This window comes from Procambarus clarkii, chromosome 68 (assembly GCF_040958095.1).
Source record: "Procambarus clarkii isolate CNS0578487 chromosome 68, FALCON_Pclarkii_2.0, whole genome shotgun sequence".
Lineage (NCBI taxonomy): Eukaryota > Metazoa > Arthropoda > Malacostraca > Decapoda > Cambaridae > Procambarus > Procambarus clarkii.
In genome coordinates, this window is record NC_091217.1 from 10,100,450 (window position 1) to 10,119,639 (window position 19,190).

Sequence of the window (19,190 nt, forward strand, 5' to 3'; positions counted from 1 at the left end):
GGTTCGATTCCCGACGCCGGCGAGAAACAATGGGCAGAGTTTCTTTCATCCTAATGCCCCTGTTACCTAGCAGTAAATAGGTGCCTGGGAGTTAGACAGCTGTTACGGGCTGCTTCCTGTGTGTGTGTGTGTGTGTGTGTGTGTGTGTGTGTGTGTGTGTGTGTGTGTGTGTGTGTGTGTGTGTGTGTGTGTGTGTGTGTGAAAAAAAGGCGGACCGAAAGAGCAGAGCTCAACCCCCGCAAGCACAACTAGGTGAATACACACACACATACATCCCGTAGCAGCTGTCTAACTCTGAGGTACATATATACTGCTAGGTAAACAGAGACATCAGGTGAAAGAAACTATGCTCATTTGTTTGTGAAAGAAACTATGTCTTCCTCATTCTGGGTGAAGATCAAGTCCAGTAGTCTTGCTGTATCTCCTCCCCTTTCTCTTGTGTCCTCCGTTACAGGGACACCAGCCAGGGGACACCAGCCAGGGGACACCAGCCAGGGGACACCAGCCAGGGGGACACCAGCCAGGGGACACCAGCCAGGGGACACCAGGCAGGGGGACACCAACCAGGGGACACCAGCCAGGGGGACACCAGCCAGGGGGACACCAGCCAGGGGACACCAGGCAGGGGGACACCAGGCAGGGGACACCAGCCAGGGGACACCAGGCAGGGGACACCAGGCAGGGGACACCAGGCAGGGGGACACCAGCCAGGGGACACCAGGCAGGGGGACACCAGCCAGGGGACACCAGCCAGGGGACACCAGCCAGGGGACACCAGCCAGGGGGACACCAACCAGGGGACACCAGCCAGGGGGACACCAGCCAGGGGGACACCAGCCAGGGGACACCAGGCAGGGGGACACCAGGCAGGGGACACCAGCCAGGGGGACACCAGCCAGGGGACACCAGCCAGGGGACACCAGGCAGGGGGACACCAGGCAGGGGACACCAGCCAGACCGGGGACACCAGCCAGGGGACACCAGCCAGGGGACACAACCAGGGGACACCAACCAGGGGGACACCAGCCAGGGGACACCAACCAGGGGACACCACCAGGGGACACCAGCCAGGGGGACACCAGCCAGGGGACACCAGCCAGGGGACACCAGCCAGGGGGACACCAGCCAGGGGGACACCAGCCAGGGGGACACCAGCCAGGGGGACACCAACCAGGGGACACCAGCCAGGGGACACCAGCCAGGGGACACCAGCCAGGGGACACCAGCCAGGGGACACCAGCCAGGGGACACCAGCCAGGGGGACACCAGCCAGGGGACACCAGCCAGGGGACACCAGCCAGGGGGACACCAGCCAGGGGACACCAGCCAGGGGACACCAGCCAGGGGGACACCAGCCAGGGGGACACCAGCCAGGGGACACCAGCCAGGGAGACACCAGCCAGGGGGACACCAGCCAGGGGGACACCAGCCAGGGGACACCAGCCAGGGGACACCAGCCAGGGGGACACCAGCCATGGGGACACCAGCCAGGGGACACCAGCCAGGGGGACACCAGCCAGGGGGACACCAGCCAGGGGACACCAGCCAGGGGACACCAGCCAGGGGACACCAGCCAGGGGGGACACCAACCACCTAATGTGACAACGGGAGAGGTGACCCGGGATGTCACGCTTCACAGAGACCGTCATGATGAAGGGCAGCCTGTCACTCACTGTCTACAGGTCACGAGAGCAGGATGCTCACCCCAAAGCTCTGTCCACTTACAGCCGTGGAGCAGGTGCGGCCCCTGGTGTGGGCCCGCTGCACCAGTTGTGGGCACAGCGGTCTAGTCCGACGCTGTTCCATAACCCAGTGTCTGGTCGGGCGTGAGGAGGCAGCAGTGAGTCGCCCTCAAGCATCCATAATGGCGTCAATTAGCGACGGACTGTGAGTCACAGCCTGACTCCAGCCATATGCTGGTGATCCCGCTCACGCAACCCGTCCTCTTAAAAAGAACGTCACTTTTCGCTCGTATGCGCACTATGGCCAAATTTGGACGTAATTTGAAATGAAATCGACTCACAAAAGTGACGTACTGTTCCGTTTTCTATTTGAGTCGTCCGGCGTACGCGCAGAGGTTATGAGAGGACACTTTACTTTCACGTTTTTCATAACGTTTTGAAACTTTATGAGAATTTCCTGCCCACCTATCCTATCAGAGGACCCTTAACTTACTGTTGTTGAAAACAAAATCCTCACGACCAGACAACACACTATCTATCCAGCAACCAGTCCATCCCTCGACCGGACGGGTAACATCTCCGTCCTTATGTCATAGGACTGTAGAGTGAAGTCAGGTCACGGACCCCCCCCCCCTCCATCCCCCACCCTAGCAGTGACCATTGTGAACGAGGTAAGGTAATTATCATGTATAATTACGACTATATTGCCCTTGCAATGTTGAGGATCAGGATTTGGGATGTAACGGAGGGGAAGGACTGGTGCCCAACCACTTGGACGGTCGGGGATTGAACGCCGACCCTTCATGAATCGATTCCGTCGCTCTACCGTCCAGCCCAAGTGGTTGGGTACGCTCATAGTGAGAACAAACAGCTGCAGAGTGCAGGAGTAACTTAGATATTGCTAATTATCGAGGATTATATGACAGACAACTGTTGACAGACGCGAGAGTTGTGTGGGTCTTTGTCTGATATTCCTTATTACCCTCTATGTAAACACGACACTCCTGTGGGGTGATGGTTATGTATATGTTTATATATATATTTATAATGATATATATATATATATATTCCACTGGCGGCCGACAAAGTGAGGATTGTATTTGTTGAGGACATAGGAAACCATTCATACTTATGCATCACTTCCCACTAGTACTTATTCAACTTCTGGCACGCATGGACGCGTGTACGTTGTCGTCTTAATCTCCACACACACACACACACACACACACACACACACACACACACACACACACACACACACACACACACACACATAGGTGCGACCCAAGAGTCAATGCTCGATCCTGCAAGCACAAATAGGTGAGTACACACACACACATCTCCATCTCTCTCTCTCTCTCTCTCTCTCTCTCTCTCTCTCTCTCTCTCTCTCTCTCTCTCTCTCTCTCTCTCTCTCTCTCTCTCTCTCTCTCTCTCCCCCCCTTCCCTCCCTCTCTTTCTTTCTCTCTTTCTCTCTCTCTCTCTCTCTCTCTCTCTCTCTCTCTCTTCTCTCTCTCTCTCTCTCTCTCTCTCTCTCTCTCTCCCCCCCCTTCCCTCCCTCCCTCCCTCTCTCTCTCTCTCTCTCTCTCTCTCTCTCTCTCTCTCTCTCTCTCTCTCTCTCTCTCTCTCTCTCTCTCTCTCTCTCTCCCCCTTCCCTCCCTCCCTCTCTCTCTCTCTCTCTCTCTCTCCTCTCTCTCTCTCTCTCCTCTCTCTCTCTCTCTCTCTCTCTCTCTCTCTCTCTCTCTCTCTCTCTCTCTCTCTCTCTCTCTCTCTCTCTCTCTCTCTCCCCTCCACCGCGACAAAGAGTGAGGGGTGCAGTGAGGACATCCCCTGGGGACAGGCGGCAGCTCCCTCTGACCTGCGGCCGAGCCATCAAAGGCAACTCTCATCCCAAACATTTCACCAGTTAACTGTCATCTAATCTCCTCTCCTCTCTCTCTCTCATTCCAGGTGGAACGGGAAATAGCTATTATGAAATTAATCGAACACCCTCACGTCCTGGGCCTCTACGACGTCTACGAGAACAAAAAATATCTGTAAGTAAACCTCTATTTTTGTAATGTGGGGTGGGGAGGGGGCAGGTATTTAGCAGGGGTTGATGAGGGCCTCCACCAGGATATGTAGGGATTGATGAATACCTCCCACCAGGATATATATCAGGGTTGATGGCGGCCTTCCACCAGACTGTGTCAGGGTTTATCAGGGTCCTCCACCAGGAAATACCTGGGTTAAGAACCGCCCACTGATAAACCAGGGATGAACTCAGCTGAACGACGCCAATCTCATTAGGATTCCCGATTGGGACAAAATGCGCTGGCTTTTATTAGCCCGGAGACAGAGAGAGAGAGGACGAGGGACCCCGGCTGGTCGGCATGGCACCAGACACGACCTCTCGTGGAGGGAGGCTGGGCGACACTCACACACGGATCAAAGGAGACTGTTCACCTCTGACGAGCTGAGGCCACTGACCGGCACGGGTCACCAGTCACTGAGCAGGCAGATAAGGGACCAAGTTTGTGATTTGCAGTTAATTAATATGGAAAGCGCGGGGGAGGGGGCAGCAACAGCCTGATCGATTGACCTGGGAAGTGACAGAGGCCACCACTGTCCTGGGTGGTGATAACTCCACCACTGTCCTGGGAGGTGATAACTCCACCACTGTCCTGAGTGGTGATAACTCCACCACTGTCCTGGGTGGTGATAACTCCACCACTGTCCTGGGTGGTGATAACTCCACCACTGTCCTGGGTGGTGATAACCACCACTGTCCTGGGTGGTGATAACTCCACCACTGTCCTGGGTGGTGATAACTCCACCACTGTCCTGGGTGGTGATAACTCCACCACTGTCCTGGGTGGTGATAACTCCACCACTGTCCTGGGTGGTGATAACTCCACCACTGTCCTGGGTGGTGATAACTCCACCACTGTCATGGGTGGTGATAACTCCACCACTGTCCTGGGTGGTGATAACTCCACCACTGTCCTGGGTGGTGATAACTCCACCACTGTCCTGGGAGGTGATAACTCCACCACTGTCCTGGGAGGTGATAACTCCACCACTGTCCTGGGTGGTGATAACTCCACCACTGTCCAGGGTGTGATAACTCCACCACTGTCCTGGGTGATGATAACTCCACCGGGAGGTGATAACTCCACCACTGTCCAGGGAGGTGATAACTCCACCACTGTCCAGGGAGGTGATAACTCCACCACTGTCCTGGGAAGTGATAACTCCACCACTGTCCAGGGTGGTGATAACTCCACCACTGTCCTGGGAGGTGATAACTCCACCACTGTCCTGGGAGGTGATAACTCCACCACTGTCCTGGGAGGTGATAACTCCACCACTGTCCTGGGTGGTCATAACTCCACCACTGTCCTGGGTGATGATAACTCCACCACTGTCCTGGGAGGTGATAACTCCACCACTGTCCTGGGAGGTAATAACTCCACGGCCACGATGGGAAAACGGTGTTATTTTGTACTATCTGACTCCCTAGATTAAAGCTCTAACTACTAAGATAACAGCAACTTAGCTGTCTACAGTGACAGTAGTCATATCCAGTGGCCACTAAGGAACTGTTGCTGTCTTCGTGGCGTAGTGGACTGTGTCTCCTCTCTGTGTTCCCCAGGTGGCTGTGTCTCACGGTGCTCCAACAAGAATGGTGCCGCGTTCATTAACCTGTCGGATGAAAGTCACCACTCTACCACTTTGTAAACAAATTAGAATATAATCCAGCTATCACGGATTTCAGTTACAAATTATTTTAGCCTATCCTTTTGATCTGGTATCTTGCCACAGATGTATTATATTATAAACAATGACAACGTTATGGAATTTTTTTATTGCTATGAATTTATCTATTGCAAATGTATATTTTAATTTGTCTTTAAGTCATTGGCATATATCAAATATTTGTTAAATATTGATTAACCTAGTTAGTATAATTTTATTTTAGTGGCAATTAATGTAGTTACCGAGGTGAGCTCGTAAGCCCATGGTATAACCTCACCCCCAATAAATGGGGTTAGTGGCACAAAGACATTAGATCCAATCTCTATTATTAAACCAGCAACCTCCCTTATTTTGGTAACTTGCAGGTACGAAGCTCGGTCTTATATTGCTAAGACTTAACCTTGTGTTGGGTCAGAGCGTGTAGTGGAGTTCACGACCGTTTTGAAGTGGTGTTGTAATGTGTCAGCTGAACTCCATCAGCTCTTGGTTTCAGCTGTCGCTCATACTCTACTCTGATTTAAAAACTGATTTAATTGTGTGTGAACAATTAAATCAGTTTTATTTGTAGCTTACACCACTAACCAAGGTCCAGGGTTGTACACCGGGTACAACTAAGCGTGTAGGAGCTGGGGGTGTCCCCACAAGGTGGTGGAGCAATGTTTACTGTGTGTGAGGGAGTGTGGCGTGGGTGTGAACACACACTCATCTCACTCTTCCTGGCAACACATACACTTAAAACACTTGAAATAGAGTGTATTGCTTTTTATACACATTTGTGTGTAGTTTACACCACCAGTCACATCCACGGATGTTAAAACGGCGGGAAACACTTTCGCTGGCTGCCTGCACCCCCCCCCCCTGCCTGCGCCTCCCCCCCCCCCCCCCCACCTGGCACCACCCCAACCCCTGACCTCACCTACCACCTACACAACCCCCCCTCTCCCCCTTCCCCATGATCGAGAAGACAAGGATCAAAGTGTGCTCGCACGCTGTGCCTGTGAGCTTCAGCGCCTGGGTCCCGACTCTCAACTTACCAATTCTTTTTCTTGTCATAAGTAATTATGCCCCGTATTGGTGTACACTCATGCTGGGTAACCTCTCCTTGTCTGCACTCTCAAATACTCTAAATATTTTATATATGGTGGTCATGTGTGGTTAATTATACTGTATTAGTCTTAATTCGGTCATATTTCTCAGTTCTTGGAGTCTTCTAGACGCATACTTTAACAGATTTTCAAGCTTTGTTTTTTGATTAACATAATGAGGATTTTATGCGGGTGCTGCATATTCCAGAACTGGTCTGACATACGTGGTATACAAGGACACGAATGACTCCTTATTCATATTTCTAAATTCAATTCGTTTTGTTATCAACCGTTGCATTTGCAACACTGGCTATGTTGATATACGATTGATGTGAAGCGCCTTGTTAGTTCTTGGGACTAAAGCTGTCCAAGCCACGTCACGTCTCCGTGATTCCTTTCAACTTCCCTGACGACCATAACAGTAAAGGACTTTATAATGCGAGGAACTTGCCGTCATGCGTCATATAGTGAGCGGTGCTCCGTGTCTCAAGCCACCACCAAAGCCAAGCCTCTTCACCTGAAGACAGAGCAGGTCCCTCTGGTGGGGATCAAAGCAGAGCTGTACGCGGCGCTCAGCTCAGCGCTCAGCACTCAGCTCAGTTCAGCTCAGCGCTCAGCTCAGCCCTCAGCTCAGTTCAGCTCAACGCTCAGCTCACTTCAGCTCAGCGCTAATCTCATCTCAGCCCTCAGCACAGTTCAGGTCAGCGCTCAGCTCAGCGCTCCGCGGCCTCTATACAAGTTAAGGGTTCAAGCAGGAGCTGCCGTTGGCCTGTGTACGAGTCATGGGTTAAAGCATAGGGTCACAGGGACCTCTATGGGTCAGGAGTCTACTGTGTGCGTTTCTGTATGTGTGTTTCTATGTGTGTGCGCGCGCTGTGCATTTGTGTACAATTACACAACAGTACAGTATGGAGGACATATTCTCTATAATATTAATTACCCATCAAATTTAAGGTAGCAGCGAAAGTGTTACACAAATTGTTTTCTCTGAAAAAAATAAAAATAAAAATTTGGACTCAGTAAAGCACGCAAAGCAAGAATGCAATATTTTGCAACCAATAAATAACCTTCATAAAGATGGCAGCGGTGAGAGCACACAATGGTGCTTATTCACCATTCACCCACGTCACAACACAACACAACCCCCCCCCCCCAAAAAAAAAAATAATTACAATTCAATGTTAATTAGAAATACCCGGCAAAAAACACGTAGGGAAAACATTGCGTCATAAACAATGGTGTTCTACAAGCGGACAATGAAACCACTAACCTCGCTACGTCATTTTTACTGCCAATTATCGAGTGTAGTTGACGGGAGGCTGAAAGGGAGAGCCCGCACCACTAAAAACCTGTAACTCACTCATTATTTCCCCCGTATTGATCTGTGGAGTTTTTCTCTCGACAATTACTGTGGTGGGAGGCGGCCGCAGTCTTCACTAACGTCACCCACTCAACCACAGAAGACCACAGGAGTGGAGCTGTGTCATATGTGGCGTTGGTGTCAGGCGTGACGTGGTGGCACTCCTCGCTGTCAAGAGTGCCATGGAAGCCAGGGGTGTCAGGAGTGTCATGAGTGCCAGGGGTGCCAGGGGTGACGTGAGGGACATTCAGAACGACTGTTTCACTTCAAATGTGACATAACTTCTTAAACTTAGTTTCACTATAAGATTAAAAGTTTAAAACTACCATCAAAATAGAGAAGTTGGAATTATTATTTTCCCTGGTAATGGGGGGGAGGGAGGGGGGGGGGCCTAGAAAGTAAAAGAAGACTCCAAGAGAGTTGAGGCCACACGTCCCTGGGAGCTGTGTGGTGGTGGCCAGACACCTCCCACCTCCTGCTGGGGGGTGTGGCCTACCTGGGCGTCTCCCAGGTACACCTCCCACCAGCTGAGGTACACCCGCCACACACCCATGTAGTCACTACCATATCAAAACTAATAATCTCCTTTATTTGGCTAACACCAGCCCATAACTCTGCTGTGTGTGTGTGTGTGTGTGTGTGTGTGTGTGTGTGTGTGTGTGTGTGTGTGTGTGTGTGTGTGTGTGTGTGTGTGTGTGTACACATCGTTCTCACAATTTGCCACTCCGTAAAAAACTGTTTAACTGTCTTCCTAACTAGAAACATAAGAACCTAAGCAACCCACCTAACCTATCAAGGCCGAGGCATGGAAAATGTCAATATTATGGTGCTTTAATTATTGCTAATACATCACATTTGTATGAAATTGGTCAGTTTGGTTAAAACATGAAGACGCAGTGTGAAGTTGAGGGGCCGAGGCCCACACCGCCCTCTGCTACATCACTCATGATGTGTTAGAGATATGTGGCCCTCTCTGAGGCAGGCCGCCTGGCTGTACCAGGCACGGGTCACCAGGCAGGACGAAGGACAGGCACGGGTCACCAGGCAGGACGAGGACAGGCACGGGTCACCAGGCAGGACGAGGACAGGCTACGGGTCACCAGGCACGACGAGGACAGGCACGGGTCACCAGGCACGTACGAGGACAGGCACGGGTCACCTCGCCACTTGAATACTGAATTCTGCAAAATAATATTGTATCCGGAGCAAAGATGCTGAACCGTGCAATGGTGCAGAACCCAAGGGGAGCTGCTGGGTGTGGTGGAGAGACGGCACTCTGCGGCCCTGACAGTGCCAGTCATCAGGGCTCCGTTACGCTACTCTGTCATCATCAGCCAGTACACTTTGGTCCACTTTTGCTTCCGTAACACTTGTCAACGCGCTCAGCATAGTTCCAGCAGCCTGCAGGTCCGCCTAAATACCCGGCCCTTCCTCCCCAGTAAACTCTGATCTTGGTGCCACACGACCTGCGTTAGCGACGAAGAAAAAAAAAGCTTCACAGAGAAGCTGCAGTTTCCTGCCTAATGGTTGTGTAGCAGACGGAGCCATGTGCCTCTTCACCAACGTGGAGAACCTAAACTGGTGTTATCATTCATGTGGTAACAGCCGGGTAACATTCCCCGTCAGCCCGCGGGGAGGGCCGGCTGCGTCAGGAGTCCCACCTGTAGGTGTTCACCCCGCGGGGAGGGCCAGCTGCGTCAGGAGTCCCACCTGTAGGTGTTCACCCCGCGGGGAGGGCCGGCTGCGTCAGGAGTCCCACCTGTAGGTGTTCAGCCCGCGGGGAGGGCCGGCTGCGTCAGGAGAGCTTAGCCAGCACCATTACGGGTTACTCCCAGTAAAAGCCCGCAGAGAAATTTCGCGTGTAGAAGTTCAGTTTAAACAACTTGGGGGATGCGGTTGTTGTATGTCAGGCGGTGGTGGGGTGGGGGTGTTGGACCTCCTCTGGGTACCTACCACTTGGACGCAGATGTTATTTTCGTAGCTGGGAGAGGCTACCCTAAGGGCAGGCTAGGCTGGGGCAGGCTAGGCTGGGACAGGCTAGGCTGGGGCAGGCTAGGCTGGGACAGGCTAGGCTGGGACAGGCTAGGCTGGGACAGGCTTGACTGGGACAGGCTAGGCTGGGGCAGGCTAGGCTGGGACAGGCTAGGCTGGGACAGGCTAGGCTGGGGCAGGCTAGGCTGGGACAGGCTAGGCTGGGGCAGGCTAGGCTGGGACAGGCTAGGCAGCATGAAATATACCTCACTCAACAATTCTAAATGGCTCATATTTCACGAAACATGAATTTAACGCAGTTGAGATCTTTGAAAAGTGCAACGAATCACAGAAATTTGGCAATGGCAAGGTGAGGCAGCGGGTGAGAATGACCACATTGATCGGCCAGTGTTCCCGGCATAATTATCATCAGTGAATGCTACTCCAAATCCAAACATTAGAACCCGAGCCGCTCACAGTGTTGACGAGCCGGGAGGAGGTGGCGAGGGAGCCGGTCGGCCGAGCGGACAGCACACTGGACTTGTGGTCCTGGGTTCGATCCCAGGCGCCGGCGAGAAACAATGGGCAGAGTTTCTTTCACCCTATGCCCCTGTTACCAAGCAGTAAAATAGGTACCTGGGTGTTAGTCAGCTGTCACGGGCTGCTTCCTGGGGGTGGAGGCCTGGTCGAGGACCGGGCCGCGGGGACACTAAAAAAAAAAAAAAACGAAATCATCTCAAGATAACCTCAAGAAGGCATTGGCTTCGCACGAAATATTTTGCGTTGGTGTCTTTACAGGAGCGCACCACTTAATCACTTCACTATGTACATTCACAGCCCATTTTACCTGCTTGTACATAAACAAATAAAACTGTATAAATTTAAATGTGTCCGAGGCTTCAGGCCAGACGCTTAGGGCTGGCTTTGTTGAACTTTTAACAGTAACTGCTGTTGGTTACGTGCCCAACGTGGTCGGTTCGGGTGGTTAGCATGAATACAATGACTACGTCCTGACACATTGCTAAGGTTACTACGACTATTTTTTCAATATTATTATAATTTGACACGTAATTATTATTATTATTATTATTTTGTGTATGTGTACGGGTATTGTAAAACATTTTGCCCTGATGTCTGAAGTTTTACATTTTTTTTTTAAATTGTACTTGATCTGTGATTAGCTGCAATCATGGACTGACTGGTGGGAGGTGACGGTTGAACGGGGGACTTCAGCAAACCCACTCTGCCCACCGCGGTTGGGGTGGGCAGCACCCAGCAGAGTTCCCTCGCGGACATACCAAGGGGCCACACAGAGAAAAGGGGAGGGAGGGTTGGAGAGAGAGAGAAGCGAGAAGAGAGAGAGAGAGAGAGAGAGAGAGAGAGAGAGAGAGAGAGAGAGAGAGAGAGTGGCACCGCTGAATACCCATTCTAGTATATAAATAAATAATAACGCGGGAAATGGTGGTGGTGGACACACTGGTGCAGCAGGAGTGGCAGCCTCGGCCCCAGACCATACAGTCTCCTCTACCATCCCTCCCAACACACCCAACCACCGTACACAGCCACGCGCCTCCCACACTGCTTCATAACAATTTAGTCAATAAACAATACAAAAAACTTGAGTTAGAGGTCAAATTGTTGAAGTTCGGATAAAAAGATAATAATTACTGAGCGAAGCATCAGTCACGCCACACCAAGTGCAACTGATTGCAGGAAAAAAAAAAAGATTAACTCCCCCCTGCCCCCCCCCCTGCCCCAGGGGTGGGGTCTGCGACCTTACTCCAAACACAAGGCTTAAAGCTGCACGTGTGTTCATGCCGGCCGCCGTACGCTGCCTCACGTGCGCGGCACCACACGACACCTGCCTCATTATACATTAAATATCATGATAATATTATTTGTTTATAATAATAGTTCACGTTGTCGGGGACAGGAAGCCTGCTTGTGGAATTCTCCGAGGATGCAACCCACAATTTGCTGCTAGGTGAACAGGGGTATCAGATGAATGAAAATGTGTACAACTGTTTCTGTCTCCCCTGCAGGGATAAGAGGGGAGACGGAGACAAGACGGGTAGCAAGGACAGGGTGGGGGGAGGACAAGAGTGGTGGGAGGGACAGGAGACGACAGGTACAAGAGCGACGACAGGTACAAGAGGGACGACAGGGACAAGAGGGACGACAGGGGACGACAGGGACGGCAGGGGTTGTGGCAGGGGGTGGCAGGGTGGAGGGCAGCGTGGCCAACACACACATTAAGCAGTGTTCACCACCCTGGTGGCAGCTCCAGACGGCGCCTCGCTCCACTTTATTTCTCAACTCGACACACTCTTTTTCTAATGATTTTCTGTAATATATTGTGAACGTTGCAGCTAAAGAGAGAGAGGCATTATAGCTCTGTTTTCCTTACCATTGTGGCCTCGTTTATTCATGTTTCTCCACACCGAGAAAAATCATGAAGACAGAAAATGTTTTAGTTTTTAACAGTGAAGAATTGTTTATACTAGCGAGGCTATGAAGCCTCCTGGAGTGTGTGTGCTGTAGAGAGTTGTTCAAGTTTATGGATCGCTTTTGTTACACTAATGTTATCACATAACTGTACCACATAACTGTATCACAACTATACCACATAACTGTACCACATAACTGTACTACATAACTGTACCACATAACTGTATCACAACTATACCACATAACTATACTACTTAACTGTACCACATAACTATCACAACTATACCACATAACTGTACCACGTAACTGTACCCAACACTCTGGGGGACTAACGTGATGCTGTTGCCGGATAAATGGCACTACACAAAGAATACAGAAGAAGAAGAATGATAAAGTTATTCCCTCCTAACAGGAATTACTCTTATGTAAACTGATAACTAAAGCTGACGGTCCTCAACCTGTCCTCTTACAAATTATGTGTGAACTTGGCTGTTTGTTGCCCGTATGGCCGCAAGTGGCCGTAGTGGGCTGCACACCCGTACTTACCGCCCCCTAGTGACGTGTTGAAGCTTACCGCCCCCTAGTGACGTGTTGAAGCTTACCGCCCCCTAGTGACGTGTTGAAGCTTACCGCCCCCTAGTGACGTGTTGAAGCTTACCGCCCCCTAGTGACGTGTTGAAGCTTACCGCCCCCTAGTGACGTGTTGAAGCTTACCGCCCCCTAGTGACGTGTTGAAGCTTACCGCCCCCTAGTGACGTGTTGAAGCTTACCGCCCCCTAGTGACGTGTTGAAGCTTACCGCCCCCTAGTGACGTGTTGAAGCTTACCGCCCCCTAGTGACGTGTTGAAGCTTACCGCCCCCTAGTGACGTGTTGAAGCTTACCGCCCCCTAGTGACGTGTTGAAGCTTACCGCCCCTAGTGACGTGTTGAAGCTTACCGCCCCCTAGTGACGTGTTGAAGCTTACCGCCCCCTAGTGACGTGTTGAAGCTTACCGCCCCCTAGTGACGTGTTGAAGCTTACCGCCCCCTAGTGACGTGTTGAAGCTTACCGCCCCCTAGTGACGTGTTGAAGCTTACCGCCCCCTAGTGACGTGTTGAAGCTTACCGCCCCCTAGTGACGTGTCGAAGCCTCACACCCAGGAAACTAAAGTTTCAATAAGGTTAGGTGAAACTAACCTTATTCATAGGTTAAATATAAACAAACATAAGAAAAACAAAGTCTGGAGTCATTGCAGTAGGTGACCGACAACAGAAAACGTGGGGCCCGAGAGCTAAGACTTTACCCTAGAAGGCACATCTACCCTCCCTCACCCCCCCCACCCCCCACACACACACACACACTAACATGTTAGCCCGATATGTTACGATAGCTGGTGGGTGAGGGTGTGTCGTTACCGGACCTGCTATCCTGCCACACACCTCTACTCTCCACAAATGGGTTACATATTTCTCATTTCACTCTTGTATTTCACCCCCTTTGGATATTATTTGAAGGGTGTGGGTGCTGTATTCAAAGTGATGACCTGAACCTGTGCTGGAAGAGTTACACTGTTGTTCCTGACATCTTCATATTAGTATGATTCAGAAAGTGACGAATCATCGTGGGTCAGGTATGGAATCTATCAGTCACATGCAACTCGGTAAACTCCCTCAGGTCGCGCTCATAAGTTTCCCATCACCAAGTGACAACTCACAAAGTCACATAAACCAAACACGTCTCGAGCAAGCACTGGGATATCACTCTTGTTAAATGTGTTGTTATTCTCGTTAGTTCCGATGAAGGCGCGTTTACCGGCTCAAGCCTCTGGGGAAAACGCCGCCCAAGTACGTAGGAGAAGGGAAGGGAATTGTCGGGAAAGCACCAAGCCATGACGACTATATAGCACTGGGAAGGAATCAGGATAAGGATTTGGGATGGGATGGGGAGGGAAGGAATAGTGTCCAACCACTTGGACGGTCGGGGATTGAACCCGACGTGCATGAAGCGAGACCGTCGCTCTACCGTCCAACCCAAGTGGTTGGACGTACGTAGGAGAAGCGCGCGCTGGTGTGAGTATTGTAGGACCCCTCACAGCTCGCCATAGAGGGCGGGAGATGGGCGCCTGAGCTCATAGTGTTGTCACACCCCCTCTGGGGCTATAACATTTTGGAAGAGGCAGCACCACGTGGATCCTTACACTCTTGAGCTTAACTATTTCTCCCCTTTGGAGGAGAGGAAGACTAATTACTCTTCAAGAAGTATACACAAGTGTCCGTCGACTGTCAGCAAGATGAAACGGGACTTTTGAGGCCCAGATGAATCTTAAGCAATTCGAAGGCCAGTCTGGAGAAGTGGCACACAAGACACGTTAAATAACATAGTAAGTGTCCCTTGCATATATATCCCTTCTAAGGTGCTGACGAGAATCACCAAACAATGGAAAGTGCGCATCTTGAGAGAAACAAATTCGTGACTTAGAAACAGTTTAGATTCAGAGACGAAAATCGACTTTTAACATATTAATTACTTTTAACATATTAATTACAATTTTCTGATAAAGTAATCCAACTCAGAAGAGAGACGGGCGGTTGTAGCACATCCTGCCGGTGTGCCCGAGGTTGTAGCAGGAGGTAAACAGGCAACAAGAGTGACGACACAAATGACCCCTGGAATTAAACCCCAAAACAGGGTCCAGTTTATGAAGACCCAGAGGGAAGGAAGCAGGCAAGAGCAGCACACACTGAGAGGCGCAGCACCTACAGACCTGACAATAAAAAGATCACCTCACACGCCCATGAGGCTGTGTGAGGTGTGAGGAGCCATCCATACCCACCAAAAGACGACACATGTAGCAGTCATCTCCGCCGGTAACAAGGAAATTACGATAAAACTTATTTTTTGAGGCGACTTCATATAGTTTAAACAGTCAATGTCAACGCTGGAACTAGGTAATTAAACGCACCAGGTTGTGAAGAGAAGAGAACAGAAGAGAAGAAAGGAGAAGAGAAGAGAGGGGGAGGAGGATAACTGTGAGATGGAAGGAGCGAGAACGAATTGTATCCATTAAATACAGCTCCAACATTTTCTTTTAGGAGAGATATTGGTAAGTCTCCCGGGTAAACTAAGTTAGGATAAGTTCACTACAAAGAACTTTTCTTTAAAATAGAGTGACGCTCACAGCCGTACAGCGTGTAGAGCCTCTACCAGAGTCTACACACATCTGGTGCAGGTCGAGAGCCTCTACCAGAGTAACATGGTCAACTGGTACAAGGTAAGAGCCTCTCACAGTAACATGAACAGGTAGAAACACAAATTAAAAATAAATATCCTCAGTAAAGGAGCCAATTTACTGAGCACCTCTCCCCTGGAGCAGGGAGAGTATGTAAACAGCCCTGGACCTGGCAGGAGGGAGGCCACGGTCCTACACCAGCCCTGGACCTGGCAGGAGGGAGGCCACGGTCCTACACCAGCCCTGGACCTGGCAGGAGGGAGGCCACGGTACTACACCAGCCCTGGACCTGGCAGGAGGGAGGCCACGGTCCTACACCAGCCCTGGACCTGGCAGGAGGGAGGCCACGGTCCTACACCAGCCCTGGACCTGGCAGGAGGGAGGCCACGGTCCTACACCAGCCCTGGACCTGGCAGGAGGGAGGCCACGGTCCTACACCAGCCCTGGACCTGGCAGGAGGGAGGCCACGGTCCTACACCAGCCCTGGACCTGGCAGGAGGGAGGTCACGGTCCTACACCAGCCCTGGACCTGGCAGGAGGGAGGCCACGGTCCTACACCAGCCCTGGACCTGGCAGGAGGGAGGCCACGGTCCTACACCAGCCCTGGACCTGGCAGGAGGGAGGCCACGGTCCTACACCAGCCCTGGACGTGACAGGAGGCAGGCCACGGTCCTACACCAGCCCTGGACGTGACAGGAGGGAGGCCACGGTCCTACACCAGCCCTGGACGTGACAGGAGGGAGGCCACGGTCCTACACCAGCCCTGGACGTGACAGGAGGCAGGCCACGGTCCTACACCAGCCCTGGACGTGACAGGAGGCAGGCCACGGTCCTACACCAGCCCTGGACGTGACAGGAGGCAGGCCACGGTCCTATACCAGCCCTGGATTTATTAGTTAAGATTATTAATTTTGTCTTTCGTCCTTTTATTTTTATATTTGATGTGTGCTCTGCTAGTTTGTGTACATCACTGTGTGTAGTGTCTAGGTCAGTGTCCCGCCTCCACGAGTCCCTGCCCGAGGTGACGTGAGAATTAGCAAAAAGCGATTTAAAAGTTAAACTTGTTTGTAATTGTGTACAGCATTAGTAAAGGTTTAACACGACCTTTTAATAATACAGTGAAGCATTCTGAACTTGGCGCTTGGTTAGATGCCCGCATGATGGATGTTACTGAAGCGGCGGGAGTTTGTCCTGGGAGGAGAGAGCTTCCTGAGGAGCTGCTCCGAGAGCAGGTGTGGTCTGCCTCCGAGGCGGGAGGCAGACCACACCTCTGAGTGAGGGAGGTGTGGTCACACCTCACCCCTGTTGGTCATGTGTGTGTCAGAGCACGTCAGGCGTGCAGGGAAACATTACAGTGCACCAGTATAATATTAAAGTGTTGCTTTAGTGTTTATTGTTAGGCAGATGCTTATTAATGCCAGACTAATTCATTTCTGACAATTCTGAGAGTATGGAGGAAGCCAACAATTTTGTTAGCAAGTTTTCGTTAACATCTTTGTACAAAACAATTATACTAACAATGTACACCCAATATTTGTAACCATTATGTCAGATTTATCGTATTTGTAATTTTTTGTTTGTAACTAGTAAATAGAAGTAGGCAATAAATACTCTTGTAATATTTTATTCAATGGTGTTAATTAACTATTGAATAAAATATTACAAAAATTTATTATCAATTAATCCAACTGTTGTACACATCTGTTTTGTAATTTACCCCTTGTCGGACCTGATGTGTCGGCCAGGTAGGGGCCCCTGTCGGACCTGATGTGTCGGCCAGGTAGGGGCCCCTGTCGGACCTGATGTGTCGACCAGGTAGGGGCCCCTGTCGGACCTGATGTGTCGACCAGGTAGGGGCCCCTGTCGGACCTGATGTGTCGGCCAGGTAGGGGCCCCTGTCGAACCTGATGTGTCGGCCAGGTAGGGGCCCCTGTTGGACTTGTGTCGGCCAGGTAGGGGCCCCTGTTGGACCTGATGTGTCGGCCAGGTAGGGGCCCCTGTTGGACTTGTGTCGGCCAGGTAGGGGCCCCTGTTGGACCTGATGTGTCGGCCAGGTATGGGCCCCTGTCGGACTTGTGTCGGCCAGGTAGGGACTCCTCGAGAGTTTGGGAACTATTTCAAAGGTTTTTGCAGACAGTAAGTGTTGGGGTCGCTGGTCTAGACCTAAGGTATCCATACAAACTTTGTGGTTTACGTCCGACAGTGTTAACTACTGACGGTGTTGATGAGGGGTCTTGGGTGTTCTTTGAGCCTCTGCAAACTAAATGTTTTATCATTATGTACAACTGTGTCCAAAGAATTGCTTTTTCCTTGAAACTTGTCTAGCAAGAGAGAGAGAGAGAGAGAGAGTGAGAGTGAGAGTGAGAGAGTGAGAGAGTGAGTGAGTGAGTGAGTGAGTGAATGAGAGTGAGAGAGTGAGAGAGTGAGAGAGAGAGAGAGAGAGAGAGAGAGAGAGAGAGAGAGAGAGAGAGAGAGAGAGAGAGTGAGAGAGTGAGAGAGTGAGAGAGTGAGAGAGTGAGAGAGAGAGAGAGAGAGAGAGAGAGAGAGAGAGAGAGAGAGTGAGAGAGTGAGTGAGTGAATGAGAGTGAGAGAGTGAGTGAGAGTGAGAGAGTGAGTGAGAGTGAGAGAGTGAGTGAGAGTGAGAGAGTGAGGAGAGTGAGAGAGTGAGAGAGTGAGAGAGTGAGAGAGAGAGAGAGAGAGAGAGAGAGAGAGAGAGAGAGAGAGAGAGAGAGAGAGAGAGAGAGAGAGAGAGAGAGAGACCAATAATTACAAATACCTTGCTCGCTGCACATAATAAAGGGTTTACAATCTCTTCCGTATGGATACCATCTCGCGCACAAGTAACTCATCGGGATGACACAGACACAACAGCCTAATTAGCACGTAACAAGGATGAAGATGAACTAGATCTAGATATCTCTATCTCTGTTATTAAGTCTATATTGTTCCAAATATTCAGGTCTCACAGGAGAGAGATATCCACTGACTCACAAAAGCTTGAAAGCACTAGTATAAAAAGCTATAAATTGTTTAGGTTTTATACCCATGTATATGGGCGACACAGAACGTCTACCAGACTGTGCGACACAGAACGTCTACCAGACTGTGCGACACAGAACGTCTACCAGACTGTGCGACACAGAACGTCTACCAGACTGTACGACACAGAACGTCTACCAGACTGTACGACACAGAACGTCTACCAGACTGTGCGACACAGAACGTCTACCAGACTGTGCGACACAGAACGTCTACCAGACTGTGCGACACAGAACGTCTACCAGACTATGCGACACAGAACGTCTACCAGACTGTGCGACACAGAACGTCTACCAGACTGTGCTACACAGAACGTCTACCAGACTGTGCGACACAGAACGTCTACCAGACTGTGCGACACAGAACGTCTACCAGACTGTACGACACAGAACGTCTACCATTATTCACATTAGTAACATTAATCACCTTCTTCTGTATGACTTACCATCCTGAGATCTAAGATGGGGGATCTTAGCATCACTCAGTTACCTCTTAATACAAACTATGCAACTCCTTTATATAGTGTAAGAAAGCGGCATAAATGGCCATGGACCTAAGAATGTCATTACAAACGGTTGGTCTGGCGCGCTAGGTCTGCCAGTCGTGTAGTCCACCCCGCTGCTGCTGGAAGCGACGGACGAGTCCATAACTGTAAATC

General features: G+C 50.8%; 1 protein-coding gene across 4 annotated transcripts in view; it reads left to right on the forward strand.

Moving 5' to 3' along the window:
• Positions 1-19,190, forward strand: part of sff (sugar-free frosting) — a 192,045-nt gene that overhangs the window by 144,836 nt on the left and 28,019 nt on the right. For all 4 annotated transcript variants that reach the window (XM_069310831.1, XM_069310830.1, XM_045769330.2 and 1 more), the window contains one exon: positions 3,633-3,718. In XM_069310831.1, coding sequence (XP_069166932.1) covers positions 3,654-3,718 — 65 coding nt within the window. In that variant the 5' untranslated portion in view covers positions 3,633-3,653. The remainder of the gene's footprint in view (positions 1-3,632; positions 3,719-19,190) is intronic.